The sequence below is a fragment of the Anomaloglossus baeobatrachus genome, chromosome 6, assembly GCF_048569485.1.
Source record: "Anomaloglossus baeobatrachus isolate aAnoBae1 chromosome 6, aAnoBae1.hap1, whole genome shotgun sequence".
In the NCBI taxonomy this organism is placed as follows: domain Eukaryota; kingdom Metazoa; phylum Chordata; class Amphibia; order Anura; family Aromobatidae; genus Anomaloglossus; species Anomaloglossus baeobatrachus.
Genome location: NC_134358.1, coordinates 194,672,349 through 194,693,291, shown reverse-complemented (window position 1 = coordinate 194,693,291; position 20,943 = coordinate 194,672,349). Strand labels below are relative to the sequence as shown.

Genomic DNA, 20,943 nt, shown 5'->3' with positions numbered 1-20,943 from the left:
TTTATCCTTTATGGGAGAATCTGAGACTCCCCAGAGAGACCTGGACATTTATCCCTTACTGGACTGTATCCGTGTTCCTGGACTACTTTACCCTCTGTGTGGTGGATTATTTTATGGATCTTCTGATTTGCATGGAATAAAGGATCTTTGGATTGTTCACCCTTGCTCTGTTGATTGAGTGATATCAGGGAAGGACCCGTGACAGTCTATATTACTACCCCGACCTATCTGACCAGCTTTCTTGAAAAGACCATGTTCGAGTGTTTGAGCCCCAGACACAAGGTGTCCAGTATGAACCCCAAACTTTACCGTTTGGATTTGGTCATCCCTGCTTGACAAGCCATTGCATCTTAAATTTGAAAGCAGCTAATCTGTTCCTTCTCTTAAAAAAGGTTAATTATTCTATGGCTTGATTAAAAGCCTTTGTAATTGCTTAATCATTTTAGAATAACAAAATGTTGCAAATTGAAAAAAAAAAGTTTTTTTCACTAGGTATCAAGCCATTACTTCTTCACTTTCTCAACATCACACCTGTTTTTGATACCTAAATAGATTCTTCTATGTGTAGCACTCATTTGTAAATATAGGGAAAGGAAGGCATCTGACCCCCACAAAATAGAACATTTTAAAACTGTTTTTACAATTTAAGTATTATTAGTATTATTTAAGCAGCTGTTTACTACTGGTCACCCTACAGATAGTTTCAGGTTACCTTGACATTAAGGCTGTATTTGCATAGAAGAGCTAAAAAGGGTTTCAATATTGTCATCAGAGACCTAATAGTGATATAGATGCATTTAGTGGGCAACTAGCGAATTCTTAGCATAGCAATTCGTGGTAAATTATAATTTGAAACAATCAGCTCAACTTTACTACCAAACAATACAGTCACAAATGACAGGCTTTGAGAATTCTTTAACTTCTCTATTAGAAGATGTATAATGCAGCCAGTGAATGGTAGCATTACAAATTAAAGTTACCTCCTGCTTACATTTAATAACAAGAGAGCTGGATGAAGAGAACATTATAGTCTGGGAAAGGTAACTTCTAGATCTTCTCTCGAAAGCACACCTCACCACCTGCACACTTGACCCGATCCCATCCCACCTCCTCCCCAACCTCACCATTATGCTTATCCGAGCCTTAACCCATCTTTTCAACCTATCTTTAATGTCTGGTTAGTGATGGGCGATCCCGATCTGTAAAGATTGGGGATCATACTGATCACATAGTGATCATGTACACGATCCCGATCATGAGCTTTCCTGGGAAGCTCGTGTTACAGATCGGGTCCAGGGGCTGTAAAAAAAAGCACATTATTAAAAACATTATGATCATACTTACAAGTCCTGTGACGCGCCCTGCAGACTGTGTCTCCTGGCCGCTTCTGCTTTCATCCGATCTTATTACTGTGCCCCCCGGTAATCACCTCCGACTAAAAGCACCTGCTGTGATGTCATAGCCACGTGACCAGTCAGGTGTGAATGTTGAATTAGCTCATTGGCTACAGACTGGTCACAAGACTATGACATCATCAAAGGTCCTCGTAACTGAACTTTCATTGTCACTGTGTGAGTGTCGCGTCGCAAAACGGCGCACAATCTTCCCACAGGAGCGAGTCATCTGCATGTGGCTCAATGCAGCTGATGCACTCCTGTCCAGAGAGCATCAGGCTTTGCAGGGTGATGCATTGCGACATGCAAGGGTAATCATACCCTCACTGTCGGGCTGCTTCTTGCTCTGTACAGAGCGATGTAGCACAGCTGACAATGCTCTCTGCTTCTCACTGTGTATAAACTGTGTCTGTACAGAAGGATTAAGTAGAGTTGACATTGCTGTACCTGTGGATTAAGTCGGACTAAGGATTGTTTTTATAATAAAGTTGGAGTCTCTAAATGTTTTTTTTGTTTTATTTCTAATAAAAAAAATTCTGTGCTTTTTTTTTACTGTTTACTAGAAATTCATGGTGGCCATGTCTAATTTGACGTGACACCATACATTTCGGGTTTGGTACCATCTGAGAATAGAAATCTGGTATTAACCTCTTCATTACCCAGCGTGCAACCGCAATTAGGGCCATTGGACGAGTCAGGTAAAGTGCATGGAAATGGCACAAAGAAAAAACGCACCATTTCCATGGGTGGCTGCGGGCTGCCGAGAAACCCAGCCCCCAGTTGCCTGGCTTTACCTGACTGGCGATCAAAATACGACAGGAGCCCACCCATATTTTTGTAATTTTTTTTAAATAAAAAAAAAATGAATGGGCTTCCCTGCATTTTAATTTGCATTCAGGTAAAGCCAGGCAGGTGGGGGATGCAGGTGGCAGCCCGTAGCCGTCCTCTTTATCTGCGCTGAGAATCAAAAGTACCGCGGAGCGATATGTCATTTTTTAAAATTATTTATTTTTATACAAATATATATATATATATATATATATATATATATATATATATATATATACGGTGTGTGTATATATATATCACAGTACAGACCAAACATTTGGACACACCTGCTCATTCAAAGAGTTTTCTTTATTTTCATGACTCTGAAAATTGTAGATGCACATTGAAGGCATCAAAACTATGAATTAACACATGTGGAATGAAATACTTAACAAAAAATTGTGAAACAACTGAAAATATGTCTTGTAATCTAGGTTCTTCAAAGTAGCCATCTTTTGCTTTGATTACTGCTCTGCACACTCTTGGCATTCTCTTGATGAGCATCAAGAGGTAGTCACCGGAAATGGTTTTCACATCACAGGTGTGCCCTGTCATGTTTAATAAGTGGGATTTCTTGCCTTATAAATGATGTTGGGACCATCAGTTATGTTGTGCAAAAGTCTGGTGGATACACAGCTGATAGTCCTACTGAATAGACTGTTAGAATTTGTATTATGGCAAGAAAAAAGCAGCTAAGTAAAGAAAAATGAGTGGGCATCATTACTTTAAGAAATGAAGGTCAGTCAGTCTGAAAAATTGGGAAAACTTTGAAATTGTCCCCAAGTACAGTGGCAAAAACCATCAAACGCTACAAAGAAGCTGGCTCACATGAGGACCGCCCCAGGAAAGGAAGACCAAGAGTCACCTCTGCTGCGGAGAATAGGATTATCCGAGTCACCAGCCTCAGAAATCGCAGGTTAACAGCAGCTCAGATTATAGACCAGGTCAATGCCACACAGAGTTCTAGCAGGAGACACATCTCTAAAACAACTGTTAAGAGGAGACTTTGTGCAGCAGGCCTTCATGGTAAAATAGCTGCTAGGAAACCACTGCTAAGGACAGGCAACAAGCAGAAGAGACTTGTTTGGGCTAAAGAATACAAGGAATGCACATTAGAGTAGTGGAAATCTGTGCTTTGGTCTGATGAGTCCAAATTTGAGATTTTTGGATCCAACCACCGTGTCTTTGTGTGGCGCAGAAAAGGTGAACGGATGGACTCTACATGCCTGGCTCCCACTGTGAGGAGGAGGAGGAGGTGTGAGGGTGCTTTGCTGGTGACACTGTTGGGGATTTATTCAAAATTTAAGGCATACTGATCCAGCATGGCTACCACGGCATCTTGCAGCATGCTATTCCATCTGGTTTGCATTTAGTCTGACCATCCTTTATTTTTCAACAGGACAATGACCCTAAACACACCTCCAGGCTGTGTAAGGGCTATTTGACTAAGAAGGAGAGTGATGGGGTGCTACGCCAGATGACCTGGCCTCGACAGTCATCAGACCTGAACCCAATCGAGATGGTTTGGGGTGAGCTGGGGGCTGACTCTAAAGGACGCCAACATGCAGGGAGGGGGAGCCGAATATGTGCTCGAGCATTTCGCCGATACTCGGCGCTCGTCGAGTATCTCGAGTACTGAGATGCTTGGGTGAGCACAGAGTCCGGAGAGCATGTTTTCCCATCCCTATCTACTGACACTACAGTTCCTTGCATGATGTTATAGCCATGTGACAAGTCCGTAACCAACGAGGTAATACAAAATTCATACCTGACTGGGCACATGGTTATGACATCATGGAAGGTCCTTTCGCCAGCGGTGGTTACCGGGAGGACACAGCGATGATCCGACTCGGAAGCAGAAGCGACGGGAGGCAGAGTCTGCAGAATGCGGGGCGGGACCTGTAAGTATAATGACAATCTTTATGTTTTTTATTTTACAGGCCCCCCGCCCCATCCCATAACTGTACAGTCCAAGATCGGATGCAAGATCGTGTTATCTCGATACCAATCCCGATCTTTACAAAATGATAGGGCGAGTCTCCCCGATCCTGACCATTACTACCTCTGGTACCTTCACATCTGCTTTCAAACACACAACAGTCGCACCCATCCTAAAGAAACCTTCCCTCGCTCTAATCTTTAATACTAGCTATCACCCCGTATCGCTGCTCCTGTCCGCATGAAAACTCCTTGAACAGCATGTCTATGCTGAACATGCCTCCCACCTCTCATCTAACATTCTTTGACAACCTACAATCCAGCTTCCGTCCACATCATTCTACTGAAACTGCCCTGACTAAAATTACAAATGACTTATTGCCAAAGCTAACAGTCACTTCTCCATACTCATCCTTCTTGACCTGTCCTCAGCCTTTGACACTGTCAACCACTCCATCCTATTACAGATTCTCTCTTCCCTTGGTGTCAGAGACCTTGCCCTCTCTTGGATCCCTTCATATCTTTCCAAGCGCACTTTTAGTCTCTCCCACTCCCACACAACCTCTTCATCCCACCCTCTCGCTGTTGGAGTCCCTCAAGGCTCAGTCATGGGACTGTTACTCTTCTCCATCTATACATTTGGCCTGGAACAACTCATAAAGTCCCATGGCTTCCAGTACCACCTATATGCTGATGACACTCAGATCTACCTCTCTGGCTCAAGTGTCACGTCTCTGCTGTCCAGAATCCTGGAGTGTCTATCGGCCATATCGTCCTTCTACTCCTCTCGCTTTTTAAAGTGCAATATGGCCAAAACTGAACTAATCATCTTCCCTCCATCTCACCTACATTCCCTACCTGATCTATCTTTTACAATAAATAACATCACGCTCTCCCCAGTACCCAAAGTTTGCTGCCTCAAAGTGACTTTTGACTCTGCCTTGTCCTTCACACCATGCATCCAATCCCTCACCACCTCCTGCCATCTTCAACTTAAAAATATTTCCAGAATCCGTCCTTTCCTCACTTCTCAATCTACGAAAATGCTAGTGCATTCCCTCATAATCTCCCACCTCGATTACTGCAACATCCTCCTCTGTGGCCTCCCTCCTAACACCCTTGCACCTCTCCAGTCCATCCTTAATTCTGCTGCCCAACTGATCCACCTTACTCCTTACTACCACCCCACTTCTCCCCTCTGCAAATTCCTCCATTGGCTCCTAATCCTCCACTGTATCCAATTCAAACTACTAAAACTGACCTACAAACTTGCACGCTTCAAATGGAACTTGAAGACTCATCTGTTCAGAGATGCCTATAATCTCCAATGACCCCACCACCTCATCACCATGCTGGAACTGCCCCCCCACCAACCCCCCATCTACTGTCTCCTCCTCAATATCCTATAGAATGTCAGCCCGTAAGGGCAGGGTCCTCTTCCCTCTGTACCAGTCTTTCTATTGTAACTTGTATTATTCTGTATGTAACTCCTTCTCATGTACAGCACCATGGAATTAATGGTGCTCTAGAAATAAATATTAGTAATAATAATAATTACATGTGGAAGGGGGAGTATCATGAGATAAAGCAAAAGCACGCACTGTGTATTACAAACCAGGAATTGAGCTGGTGAGTAGTTGAGCCATATGTGTTATGTGGCTGGACTTAGGGGGGCACATATTTCTGGCACTTTATGTGAGTGCATGTGTCTGGCACTGTGTTGGAACTTAATGGTTATGTAAATTTTGCAATAAGAGGTGCTGTGACAATATCACCCCCCTGTAAATGACACTCCTGTAGTGGGTGGTTAAAACACCTCAAGCAAAATTTTTACATAGTTTGCAGCTTACTTGGGGTATGTTTTCTTGCAAAAGAGGGTCAGAGGACATTATATACAGTATAATGTGTAGCCTTCAGTTGCTGTCACTGCCTCATTGGGGGTTGCAGTTAAGTCATTTGACAATAATTAGAATTATAATTATTATATTATAATTAGAATTATTAGGCAAATGAGTATTTTGTTCACATGATACTTTTTATACATAATGTCCTAATCCAAGCTGTATAGGCTTGAGAGCCAACTACCAATTAAGTAAATCAGGTGATGTGCATCTCTGTAATGAGGAGGGGTGTGGTGTAATAATATCAACACCCTATATAAGGTGTGCTTAATTATTAGGCAACTTCCTTCCCTTTGGCAAAATGGGTCAGAAGAGAGATTTGATGGGCCCTGAAAAGTTTAAAATTGTGAGATGTCTTGCAGAGGGATGCAGCAGTCTTGAAATTGCCAAACGTTTGAAGTGTGATCACAAAACAATCAAGTGTTTCATGGCATATAGCCAACAGGGTCGCAAGAAGCATTTTGGGCAAAAAAGGCACGAAATAACTGCCCGTGAATTGAGGAAAATCAAGCGTGAACCTACCAAGATGCCATTTGCCACCAGTTTGGCCAAATTTCAGAGCTGCAACGTTACTGGAGTATCAAAAAGCACAAGGTGTGCCATACTCAGGGAAATGGCCAAGGTAAGGAAGACTGAAAAACGACCACCTTTGAACAAGAAACATAAGATAAAACGTCAAGACTGGGCCAAGAATTATCTTAAGACTGATTTTTCAAAGGTTTTATGGACTGATGAAATGAGAGTGACTCTTGATGGGCCAGATGGATGTGTCAGGCTGGATCAGTAAAGTGCATAGAGCTCCACTCCAACTCAGATGCCAGCAAGGCGGAGGTGGGGTACTGGTATGGGCTGGTATCATCAAAGATGAACTTGTGGGACCTTTTCAGGTTGAGAATGGAGTGAAGCTCAACTCTCAGACCAACTGCCAGTTTCTGGAAGACAACTTCTTCAAGCAGTGGTACAGGAAGAAGTTGGTATTGTTCAAGAAAAACATGATTTTCATGCAGGACAATGCTCCATCACATGAATCCAACTACTCCACAGCGTGGCTGGCCAGTAAAGGTCTAAAAGATGAAAATTGAATGACATGGCCCCCTTGTTCACCTGATCTGAACCCCATAGAGAACATGTGGTCCCTCATAAAATGTGAGATCTACAGGGAGGGAAACAGTACACCTCTAAGAACAGTGTCTGGGAGGCTGTGGTGGCTGCTGCATGCAATGTTGATCGTAAACAGATCAAGCAACTGACAGAATCTATGGATGGTAGGCTGTTGAGTGTCATCATAAAGAAAGGTCGCTATATTGGTCACTAATATTTTGGGGTTTTGTTTTTGCATGTCAGAAATGTTTATTTCTAAATTCTGTGCAGTTATATTGGTTTACCTGGTGAAAATATACAAGTGAGATGGGAATATATTTATTTTTTTATTAAGTTGCCTAATAATTCTGCACAGTAATAGTTACCTGCACAGATATCCTCCTAAGATAGCCAAATCTAAAAAAACCCCACTCCAACTTCCAAAAATATTAAGCTTTGATATTTATGAGCATTTTGGGATGATTGAGAGCATAGTTGATCAATAATAAAAAAAAAATCCTCTAAAATACAACTTGCCTAATAACTCTGCACACGATGTATATCCTCCATTATTATGTATGTTTGGTATATCACTGAGGTATCTTGATTAGTCTCTCTAACCGTTAACACTACATTACCATAAATGTTTTATCTTTTTGAAGCAATGGGGAACTTTTATATATGGCTGGACATCAATCTAATTATATAAAGACCCTTCTCTGATCTTCTCTTCTCGCTCTCTTTTATCTATATCTATAGGTTTTCTTAAAAAGAATAACTGCATCCTAGAAATGTATACAAGTAATGGGATCTGTAGAAATCACTGTTGTGTGAAGTCCACCTACTTGCTGCATTTAGCTGGAAATTTTTCCATTTAATTATGACTAATTTTGGATACATTTAACTAAAATTAAATTCATTATTGAAGGAATGTATACAATTTAGCCCCTTTACTGCCCTTGGCCACTGCAATTACCATTTTCACCTTTCACCATTCTATTTAACTAGTAATGTTAAGCATAAAACAGTCTATCGCTGCAAATGTAGACCACCATGCGTGTTGTGGTTAATACTTTCTCATCTTAGGCCATCTTAAATAGAAAAAATCATCCAGAACACCAGTGGATAAATTCCAAGACTCAAGCTGGCTGAAAAAAAATATTTTTGTATCTTATATAGAAGTGTTTACCCATAACTTTTCTCAAATTGTGTTAATGGTTTACCAGTGATCTCACTTTTGCATTGGGAGTGGGTTGTGCTGATTACATTATAACCCCACACCCACTAATAATAATACACAATCATCAGGTTGGGGGCTTTGCCTTGCAGTATGAGTGCTGTGAGGCACCAGGTCGCCTGCCCTGCTGGCGCTTTGTCACTGCAGCAGTGGTTGGTGCACAGTGCCACACTAAAAGGTTTAGGATAGGGACCCACTCAAGAGGTTTGCCGTGAAGTGGCAGTGGGCTTAATACAATCTGATCAGAATGGTAACAAAAGAACCTCATGTTCTATTTAATTAATTTTTTGCCTAGCGGCTTTAGATCATTGTATTTTTGTGGGATGTGCGATCCATGTCTTTTTCTTCATAGCATGTTATACAATATTCTATCCCCCTCTTTTTTGCTTGGATCTGCACTCCCCCCATTTGGCACAGGTGATTTTAATCAGCAGGAGACTGCAAGAGCGGTCAGCCTTTTTTTTGCTCCCAGTTCACATATGGGAGCCAGTGGGAGGTGAGTGCACAGCTCCTCTCACTGTGTGCTGGTGCTGTGTGGTGGCCGCTGTTGTGGTGGTGTCGTGTCAGTGGGGCACTGCGACCTGGAGCCTTGGGGGCTTTGCCTTGCAGCATGGGTGCTGTGAGGCACCAGGTCGCCTGCCCTGCTGGCGCTTTGTCGCTGCGGCGGTGGTCAGTGCACAGTGCCACACTAAAAGGTTTAGGATAGGGACCCACTCGAGGTTTGCCATGAAGTGGCAGTGGGCTTAATACAATCTGATCAGAATGGTAACAAAAGAACCTCATGTTCTATTTAATTAGTTTTTTGCCTAGCGGCTTTAGATCATTGTATTTTTGTGGGATGTGCGATCCATGTCTTTTCTTTTTCTTCATAACATGTTTCACCATTCTAATTCACTAGTAATGTTAAGCATAAAACAGTCTATCGATGCAAATGTAGACCACCATACATGTTGTGGTTAATACTTTCTCATCTTAGGCCATCTTAAATAGAAAAAATCATCCAGAACACCAGTGGATAAATTACAATACTCAAGCTGGCTGAAAAAAAATATTTTTGTATCTTATATAGAAGTGTTTACCCATAACTTTTCTCAAATTGTGTTAATGGGTTACCAGTGATCTCACTTTTGCATTGGGAGTGGGTTGTGCTGATTACATTATGACCCCACACCCACTAATAATAATATACAATTATCAGGTATCTTGCACATGGTTTGTTCATTAGTATAGTACACATGAAGGATTGTGCCAAGTTATTTTTGGGCATATACTGAATACTGTACATATTCTGTTGATAATATTCTGTATATATTGTACTGTATGAATCACTTCATTGCCTCTCAAGAAAAGACCATCATACTGCTGTTAGCTTTACTAAAATTCAGTTTATTTTTTATAAGATACTTGGCATTTTTCTAGCTTTATTATGGGGTTCTATTAAAGTTTTCCAATCTCATTAAAATATTACATTTACCAGTCTGAATAATCTCTTTAGTGCCAGCAAATGGTTTGGTTTCTGATTGACAGGATGACTGCCAAGACAGCCACTTACCCTGAAGTGAAAGGGGCCAAGCTGCAGTTTCCTCCCATTAGAAGATCCAGCATAAATAGCTGGAATATCTTTTTAATAGTATGAACATAAACGGTCAAATCTAATGCCCAAAGCTGTTAACAACATATAAGAAAACCAATAATAATTTGGAAATTATGTTAAAATTGTTGTTTTAATCCAAAGCTGTGCTTTGTCGTGAGTTTAATTTCCGAAGCACCACGAGTCTTCTAAGACTAAAGGGAGCAATTTTTAAGAACACATCTCAGCTTCGCCCTCAGACAGGCTGTCTTGTGTCTTATTCATTCTGGAGGCCAGTAAAGGAAATGATGTTGCAAAGCTCAAGTCAGAAGCTGTCTGTATTTTCCTCTTTCTTAGAAGTGTAAAGGTCCCTGACTTGAGAAGATGAAAATAATATTTGGTATGCTTCTTCTGCACACGATTAAAAGTAAGATTTTATTTATTCAGTTTTCCCATTTTACTACATTTCTGAATATTAATAATGGTACAGTAAAAGTTCAAGATATTTTGTATTTTTTCTAGTTGTTCATCTTGAAGAAATGGTAGATACCACAATAATACTCAGAAGGACAATAACTTTGGACTGCAAGTATTCAGGCAATGGTACCATCACGCAGTTGCATTGGTCTAAGGTCAATGGATCGGTTGAGGAAACAATATGTTCTGTCCACAAAAGTTATGGGAAATTTATTTCACCAAAATACATGAGTAGACTGTCATTTGTACTTGAAAATTCCTCATCAGATCTATCCATAACAATGAGAGAAGCATCAGATGCAGACATTGGGCTCTATGCATGTTACGTGGTTGTGTATCCAACCGGAATACTAAAAAAAATAATATCAGTACAAGCAGGTAAGATTGGCTTTGTATAATACTCTGCAATTGGTTATACAGTATAAAACTACAGCCTAAAATGAATGTTCCCTTACTGTACATTTACGTTTTTTTACTTTATGCTGCCTTGTATATGGAGCTGTTTTGTTCCATTCTAACCACTTAACGACATGGCTATTTTCTATTTTTGCATTTTTCGTGTTTTTCTTCTTTTCCATTTTTTTTTTTTGCGCACATATCCATATTAGGGCTTATTTTTTGCAGTGTGAGTTGTACGTTTATGTGAATCCATTCATTTGATCATGCAATGTTTTGGAAACCTGAAAGGAAAGTCCAAGTACGGCGAAATTGCAAAAAAAGTGCAATACTGGTTTTGAGGTTTTTTATTTATAGTGTTCGCTATATTGTAAAAATTACTCAGCAATATGCTTCTCCAGGTCAATATGAATACGATGATACCGAACATAATTTTTTTTATTTTGGCCGTGACATTTTTTTTAGATATTTGTAGAAATAAAAAAAAAAATTGCTTATATCACCATTTCTGAGACCCGTAACATTTTCAATCTTTGGTCAATGGGGTTGTGTGAGGGCTTGTTTTTGTACACTGACCCAACATTTATATTAATATTTTGAGGTATACACAATTTTTTTATCTTGATTTCTGTGCAAGTGTTGCAGGGGAAAAAAAAAATAATTTTGGAGCTAAATTTTTTTGTCGTTACACCATTTACTCGTAAGCTCAATTATTTTTTTTATAGATTAGACTTTTATGAATGTAGGGATATCAAATATGTGCAGTTTTTTTATTATTTTTTATTTTTAGTTGGAGAGAGTTGGAGGATTTAAATTTTTATGTTTTTAATTTTTGTTTCCTATTTTATTTTTTTTAAATCGTATATACTATACGTGGCCGTACTTCAAATATCATGGTCTCCTATGAATGCAAACTACATGCTAGCTGTCATGAGGGATACCATCACGACAGGTCAAAAGATCTTCAGCAGACTCCTCCCATCATCAGCACCCAGGGATTGTGTCACCTAATGTCAAATAAAATGATGTGCCTCCATGCCAGCAGGCAATAAATGTCAATGCCAGAGATTGACAGTAGCATTTAAAAGGTTAACAGCAGTGAGCTAAGATCTGCTACACACCCGACTCTTAGCATCAAATGATGACTGAATATAACAGCCATCATCTGCTGGGAACCTGCATCAAAATCAGGGAGCCGGCATATGAAGTAAATGTACATTATATGCCGGTAAGAGGTTAAAATAAGCATATAACAAGCAGTGATTGGATGATAGTCACATGCCACACAACAAATGTGTACCGCCCCTGCAGCAGTCGGACTGCTCGAATCTGGGGTTGCTGTGGCTCAAGGGTCTCTGGACCCGGGGGCTTGCGGCCACTCGAAAATAAAAGGGGACTATTTATAAGGGATTAGTGTTCTTGATGCCAACAGTGGGTCGTGGTAAGGGGAGTACCACCACTGCTGATGGGAGTACCTGGGGGAGATGGAGTGGGACAGCCAGCCAGATCACGTTCCCTCCACGGGTAGGGGAGGCCCCAGGACTCTGGATTGTGGAGGTGTAAGGAAGCGTGATGCAGACTGTGGCAGGCAGGACGCGGGGGGACCAGCGTATTCACTCAGGCCATGTGGATGTTGATGCGACCATTAAGTAGACTCTGACACAGGCACAGCAGTAAGCCAAGTCTCTGGCTGCCGCTGCCACTCTGGGGAGCTTGTCCGGGAATCCGTTCCCGTTGGTATTGCTAATGGTCCTGGGCCTGCCTCCATGCACTTGTGTTTAGACGTTTCTAAGTGACCCCTCGGCCTGAAGCTGTTTGGGTCCCGCTCCCTATAATTAAATAGATGAGCTGTGCTCTCGATGATTGACACTTGGGATTTCAGTGGGTCGCATAAGCTAGAAAGCCCTATCCCCCTCGTTGTGCTGGTGCCTTCGATCTCTGAGCTCTTGGGGAAAGTTCGTAAAGAGACTATCCTCCACAGGTTAATTATCAGGTTGCATGAAGCTACTCCCTGATCTAGGGTCCAATACCCCGATGTGCTCGGTACCGGACCAGTTACTATATTTTCCGGTGCCGACCATTCTCCAAAACTAAGTCTGAGCACCCTTCTCCAATACCCTGCGACCGGGTCTCCAACTCCTCCGGTCCCAGACCACCGTTTGTGACCTAACCAAAGTCTCCCAGGGAGCTACAACTTCCCCAGATCTTCACTCTGAGTGCTACTACTCAACTGACTATGTCCCTCCCACCAGTCTGCTTGACCCCTAGGCGGGTGGCCCTTTTCCAGCTAGACCACCCACTGGTGTGCCTGACAGGATGTGGTGTGAGGTATGGCTAGGATTTGAAAGCTGATGGAAGCAATATACCAATAGTTAGGATCCCAGAACCATAGAGGGTGAGTTCTGCACCATATGGAAAAGGAGTGCAGTTCCCTGTGACATCCTGATAAGATCAGGGGCATCACAAATGTATAACTGAACGTTTTTGCTACTTGGGTCCCATATTTTTTTTAAACTGAATTTCCCGTCACCAGTTTTTTCATGTTTGAACAAATATAAACTCCTTCAGTGCTTGTTTTGCACTCCACAAATTTGTATATTATTCTGCTATGTGGATGACACAATCAAAATTCCCCTATTTGCAGATTTAAAAGGTCTTAACAGTGGCACATCCATCAGCATGTTATCACCTATCACATGGATACTAGATAACTAGAGTTGAGTGATGTTCGATTTGAACCGTTCGCCAATTTCAAATTCAAGTGATTTTGGCGGTGTTCGAGTTGTTCGATGAACTCGAACAATTTGCTGCAAGTTCAGCAGTTTGAGTAAAAGCCCTGTCACACACGGAGATACATCTGTGGCAGATATGTGGTTGCAGTGAAATTGTGGACAATCAGTGCCAGGTTTGTGGCTGTGTACAAATGGAACAATATGTTCATGATTTCACTGCAACCACAGATCAGCCAAAGATTTATCTCTGTGTGTGACGGGGCCTTTACCATTTGATAATGGTTCAATTACCAAAAGCGTGGCTTTTCACAGTAAGGCTATGTGCACACGTTGCGTATCTGCATGCGTCCTGCGTCCCCAGCACAACCCCTCTCTTTTTCCTACTCACCGATCACGGGCGTGGCGCTGCACGGCTGTCATAAAGCTCCGGCAGCTTTTCCTCTTTTGAAAATGGCTGCCGATCTTTAGTCAATCTGGTATTCCCTGCTTTCCCCGCCCACCGGCGCCCATGTTTGGTTTCATTCAGACATGCCCCCATAATGAGTGACAGCTGTCTGACTGCAACCAATCACAGCCGCCAGTGGGCGTGTATATATCGTGCAGTAAAATAAATAATTAAAAAAAAAAAAGCCTGCGGTTCCCCCCAATTTTGATACCAGCCAAGATAAAGCCACACGGCTGGAGGCTGGTATTGCCAGGATGGGGAGTGCCACGTTATGGGGAGCCCACCACCCTAACAATATCACCCAGCAGCCGCCCGGAATTGCCGCATCCATTAGATGCGACAGTCCCGGGACTCTACCTGGCTCATCCTGAATTGCCCTGGTGCGGTGGCAATTGGAGTAATAAGGGGTTAATCATGGCAGGCGTCTCCCCGAGATACCTTCCATGATTAACGTGTAAGTGAAAGTAAATAAACACACACAACGAAAAATCTTTATTTGGAATAAAAGATAAAAAAAACCTCATTTACCTCTTTATTAATCCCCAAACAACAATCCAGATCCGAAGTAATCCACACGACGCTTTCAGCTCTGCTACATGAAGCTGACAGGGAGCGCCGTAGAACATGAGTGCTCTGTGTCCGCTCCACGCAGCAACTGACGTGAGACGCGCTGTCACCGGAGACTTCACTCAGGTAGTGCCTGCGTGTGATATATCTCTACTGAAATACAGAGGTCAAGATTACCAAATCTTCCTATGCTTTTTATTAGAGGCAGTGGCTCAATGGGTAGAGCTACTGTCTAAAGAGAATTACTTAATGAGTTCGAGTCCCGGTAAAGAATTTAATTTATTTTTAATTTTAAATTATAATTATTATTTATTTATAATTATAATTTTATTTAATTATGCACTGAGGGGAGGAGCCGGACATCAGCTGTGAGCCGCGGGACACACCTCTAAAATCGAAGCAGTTCATGGAATGAGGCTGCATTGCTCTCTCCCCTCTCTTCTTTCTCTCCTCTCTCTCTTCTCTCTCTCTCTTCTCTCTCTCTCTTCTCTCTCTCATCTCTCTCCTCTCTTCTCTCTCTCCCCCTCTCTGTCTTCTCTTTTCTCTCTTTTCTCTCTCTTCTCACTTTTTTCTCTCTCTATTTTCTCTCTTTTCTCACTCTTTTCTCTCTCTCAGACCTGGCGATGATCAGCTGAGGCGGTCACCTGACGGAATCAGCTGACACTATAAGTCGAGCAGTGAGTCGGCTTTTTACCGCCCTATCAACTATCAGCTGCTGCTGTCGGACAGGAGTCTGCACAGAAGTGTGTAGTTTTTTATATATATATTTTTTTTTGAACTGATGCATCAGCTGATTGTATAAAAGCCATTTATACAATCAGCTGCTGTGTCATGTGATTCAGGCCCTTGAACCTGACACATCATCTGATAGCTTTGCCTTCCAGCAAACTGATCAGATGATATTGGATCCGGATTGGACAGCGCGGGACCCTTGATCCAGGATTACTGCAGAGGGGGGTTCTTTATTTCAATAAAGATGGAGTCCCTAATTGTGTTGTGTTTTATTTCTAATAAAAATATTTTTCTGTGTTGTGTTTTTTTATCTGTATTAGAAATTCATGGTGGCCATGCCTAATATTGGTGTGACACCATGAATTGCGGACATAGGGCCAGTTGATAATATACAGCTAGCCCTAACCCCATTATTACCCAGCGAGCCACCCATCACCAGAGCAACTGGAAGAGTTGGATACAGCGCCAGAAGATGGCGCTTCTATGAAAGCACCATTTTCTGGGGCGGCTGTGGAGTGCAAATTGCAGCAGGGGTGCACAGAAAGCTTGGGCACCCTGCGCTGCGGATTCCAATCCCCAGCTGCCTAGTTGTACCTGGCTGGACACAAACATTGGGCGAAGCCCACGTCTTTTTTTTTTTTTAATTATTTCATGAAATTCATGAAATAATTAAAAAAAAAAAAAAAAAAAAAGGGCTTCCTTATATTTTTGGTTCCCAGCCAGGTACAAATAGGCAGCTGGGGGTAGGGGGCAGCCCATAGCTTCCTGCTGTACCTGGCTAGCATACAAAAACATGTTGAAGCTCACGTAATTTTTTTGGGGGGGGCGAAAAAAAACCCCTGCATACAATCCTGGATAGAGTATGCTGAGCCTTGTAGTTCTGCAGCTGTTGTGTGCTGTCTATATGGAGGAGAGCAGACAGCAGCTGCAGAACTACAAGGCTCAGCATGCTGCATCTAGGACTGTATGCTGGAGGGAGAGACAGGGGGAGCAGAACTACAAGGCTTAGCTTGCTCCATTAACTAGTGTATGCAGGAGAGCAGACAGCAGCTGCAGAACTACAAGGGTCAGCATACTCCATCCAGGAATGTATGCAGGAGTTTTTTGCCCACCAAAAAAATTACGTGTGCTTTGACATATTTTTGTATGCTAGCCAGGTACAGCAGGCAGGTACGGCTGCCCCCAACCCCCAGCTGCCTGTTTGTACGCGGCTGGGAACTAAAAATATAGGGAAGCCCTTTTTTTTAATTATTTCATGAATTTCATGAAATAATTAAAAATAAAAATGATATGGGCTTCACCCCATTTTTGTGTCCAGCCACGTACAACTAGGCAGCTGGGGATTGGAATCCGCAGCACAGGTTGGCCCGAGCTTTCTGGGCCCCTCTGCTGAGAATTTCAATCTGCAGCCGCCCAAGAAAATGGTGCTTTCATAGAAGTGCCATCATCTGGTGCTGTATCCAACTCTTCCAGCTGCCCTGGTGATGGGTGGCTCGCTGGGTAATAATGGGTTAATACTAGCTTCGTTTTACTAGCTAGTATTAAGCCAGAGATTCTTAATGTCAGGCAAGTTTCACCCGGCCATTAAGAAGCTCCAATAAATGGTTAAAAAAAATACACCACACAGAGAAAAAATACTTTAATAGAAATAAATACACAGACACAATTAGAGACTCCATGCTTATTACTCCCTCTCACCCCTCCACGATCCTGGTCTTCTGTCTTATTTTTCCTTCAACCACTGCAGCTCTGCTACATCAGACAGCACTGCATGGGAGGAAGACGCTGCTGCTCCTGTGCAATCTAATCACTCAGTGAGTGAGCAGAGACTGTGGGTTGTAAGCGGTGACGTCACCGCTGCCAACGTTGCTAAAGTAATCTGACAGGCGGGTTACTGTAGCAACGGTGATCTCCGTTATTCACCAGCTGTGGCATCCAGTCCTTGCATGTGGGCTGACTCTGTAAAGAGCGCCCACATGCAGGAACGGGGAGACAAGCATGTGCTCAAGCATCTCGCCGGTACACGGAGATGCTCAAACGAGCACCGCGTACAATGTTTATTAACTCATGAAAAGAATGCGTACAATGAAGTACACACACAAGGAGTGCTATATTCAAAGGTGTCACTTTATTATTTACAAAAAAGTCAAGCTTACAAAAAGACATGTATAAACAATCATGAAATGACGTTTCTATAGGGGGCTCCTATGAGGGGGGAGTAATCAGGTGTCCAGCATTAATTAACAAGATGGTAATTATGAGAGACCATCATATGTGAAATATAGTATAGAGGAAAGCATCAGTATGTAGGCTAATGATCTGCGGGTGGTTCATCTAACATTAATAAGTACAATAATGAAGGATTTAAATGTCCTATATGTGATGAAAAACATCCGCAGATTCAGTGAGCAATAAGTATAAAACTTTCAATGAACTGCAGCATGCTACGAGTGAATCATCAGACGCCGGTAACAAAGGCAGTGAAGGATTAGGTATCCTGCATGTGGTGACTCACCCATAGAAAAGTAGTCAGATGGTCTTGCAAGCTGGGCACAATGAAACAGAGCCGACCCGTCCTGCACGCGCGTATCGCGTAGGTGGCTTCTTCAGCAGAATAGGGAAGGTGTCTGGCAAATCGCAAGAGTCCGTTTAAATCTATGTGGTGAAAGGTGTTATGTGCGTGATTGGGACCTTCACAGGTGAATCATCTTCTCTTCATTCGGCGCACACGTCACAACCGGCACCCGGAACGTTGTGCACGCAATCCAGCAGCACTCAGGCTGGTGTACGCATGTCTAGGGGGAAATCCCCCATTGACGTCATTCAGGCATGCGCAACCGCACAATAGAGGCCGCAGGGTGAGTGCACCCGGGAATGCCAGGAGCGGCGCGTGCGCACAGGAGAAGAATATAGCACTCCTTGTGTGTGTACTTCATTGTACGCATTCTTTTCATGAATGTACTTATGGAGTTTTTATGTACTATATCCACTATAGCGAGAGAGAATTATAGATTGACAGTAATGATTCTACTAAATATTTCCCCTCGTATCAAATCTGTGGTTTTTTGCATATTCAATGTTTATTAACTGTATGTGTACATGTATAATGTGTTTGTATGTGTTTTTGTTTGCCTGCCATTGTTTTCAATGGGGTTCGAAGGTGTTCGTCGAACGTTCGTCAAACATTCGCCAAACTAAGCCGCCGTTCGATGAACCGAACAAAACTCGAACACTAGGGGGGTGGCTCAACACTAGTGATAACTTGTTTTCTCTGGACAACACCCTTACATATTATTGAAGCAAAAGATTTTTTATTTTTAGGATAGAGACATTATTACAGCAACTGTAAAGTGCAGACATTTAAATCTCTGGATTTCCAGTCTGATTGCTAGCTTTACATCAAGGTTTAGGCCTTGGTTCACTTCCATATGCTCCTAATTCCAGATGGACCAGTTCTCTGGTTGGATTGCATAGGAATCTTGCACACCTCTTCACCCCAGCCGATTTTCATTTCTAGATATTTTTTTTTTTTGCTCCCCCTCTTCTGAGAGCTGTAACTTTTTTATTTTTCCATCAATCTTCCCTTTTGAGGGCTTATTTTTTGTGGGATGACGTGTAATTTTAAGTGAAATCATAAGTTTTACCATATAGTGTACTGGAAAACAGCAAAAAAATTTCCAAATGCGGAAAATTTGAAAAAAAAGTATTTACATGATTGTTTTTGAGATATGTTATTTACTGTGTTCACTATATGGTAAAACTGATGTGTTGGAATGATGTCTCAGGTCAGTACGAGTTTGCAAACACCAAACATGTATAGGTTTACTTTTATCTAAGGGGTTAAAATAAATCAGAAGTTTGTCCAAAAAAAGAGTTCTCATCTTTTAGGGTCTGTGGCTCAGTGATGCTTATTTTTTTGCGTCTCGAGCTGACATTTTTAATGGTACCATTTTTGCGCAGATGCTACAATTTGATATCCTGCTATTGCATTTTGCGCAAAGTTTGTGGCGACCAAAACATAATTTTGGCGTTTGAATTTTTTTTGCCGCTAAGCCATTTACTAATCAGATTAATTGATTTTATATTTTGATAGATCAGGCATTTCTTAATGTGGCGATACCAAATATGTGTCTGTATATATGTACAGTTAGGTCCAGAAATATTTGGACAGTGACACAATTTTCGCGAGTTGGGCTCTGCATGCCACCACATTGGATTTGAAATGAAACCTCTACAACAGAATTCAAGTGCAGATTGTAACGTTTAATTTGAAGGTTTGAACAAAAATATCTGATAGAAATTGTAGGAATTGTACACATTTCTTTACAAACACTCCACATTTTAGGAGGTCAAAAGTAATTGGACAAATAAACCAAACCCAAACAAAATATTTTTATTTTCAATATTTTGTTGCGAATCCTTTGGAGGCAATCACTGCCTTAAGTCTGGAACCCATGGACATCACCAAACGCTGGGTTTCCTCCTTCTTAATGCTTTGCCAGGCCTTTACAGCCGCAGCCTTCAGGTCTTGCTTGTTTGTGGGTCTTTCCGTCTTAAGTCTGGATTTGAGCAAGTGAAATGCATGCTCAATTGGGTTAAGATCTGGTGATTGACTTGGCCATTGCAGAATGTTCCACTTTTTTGCACTCATGAACTCCTGGGTAGCTTTGGCTGTATGCTTGGGGTCATTGTCCATCTGTCCTATGAAGCGCCATCCGATCAACTTTGCGGCATTTGGCTGAATCTGGGCTGAAAGTATATCCCGATACACTTCAGAATTCATCCGGCTACTCTTGTCTGCTGTTATGTCATCAATAAACACAAGTGACCCAGTGCCATTGAAAGCCATGCATGCCCATGCCATCACGTTGCCTCCACCATGTTTTACAGAGGATGTGGTGTGCCTTGGATCATGTGCCGTTCCCTTTCTTCTCCAAACTTTTTTCTTCCCATCATTCTGGTACAGGTTGATCTTTGTCTCATCTGTCTATAGAATACTTTTCCAGAACTGAGCTGGCTTCATGAGGTGTTTTTCAGCAAATTTAACTCTGGCCTGTCTATTTTTGGAATTGATTAATGGTTTGCATCTAGATGTGAACCCTTTGTATTTACTTTCATGGAGTCTTCTCTTTACTGTTGACTTAGAGACAGATACACCTACTTCACTGAGAGTGTTCTGGGCTTCAGTTGATGTTGTGAACAGGTTCTTCTTCACCAAAGAAAGTATGCGGCGATCATCCACCACTGTTGTCATCCGTGGACGCCCAGGCCTTTTTGAGTTCCCAAGCTTACCAGTCAATTCCTTTTTTCTCAGAATGTACCCGACTGTTGATTTTGCTACTCCAAGCATGTCTGCTATCTCTCTGATGGATTTTTCTTTTTTTTCAGCCTCAGGATGTTCTGCTTCACCTCAATTGAGAGTTCATTAGACCGCATGTTGTCTGGTCACAGCAACAGCTTCCAAATGCAAAACCACACACCTGTAATCAACCACAGACCTTTTAACTACTTCATTGATTACAGGTTAACGAGGGAGACGCCTTCAGAGTTAATTGCAGCCCTTAGAGTCCCTTGTCCAATTACTTTTGGCCCCTTGAAAAAGAGGAGGCTATGCATTACAGAGCTGTGATTCCTAAACCCTTTCTC

At 42.1% G+C, this 20,943-nt stretch overlaps 1 protein-coding gene across 1 annotated transcript in view; it reads left to right on the top strand.

The window, feature by feature from the left end:
• Positions 1-10,297: 10,297 nt before the first annotated feature.
• The window catches only part of CD226 (CD226 molecule), a 69,816-nt gene continuing 59,170 nt past the window's right edge, over positions 10,298-20,943 (top strand). Inside the window, exons 1-2 of the mRNA XM_075316065.1 lie at positions 10,298-10,375; positions 10,471-10,803. Coding sequence (XP_075172180.1) covers positions 10,333-10,375; positions 10,471-10,803 — 376 coding nt within the window. The 5' untranslated portion in view covers positions 10,298-10,332. The remainder of the gene's footprint in view (positions 10,376-10,470; positions 10,804-20,943) is intronic.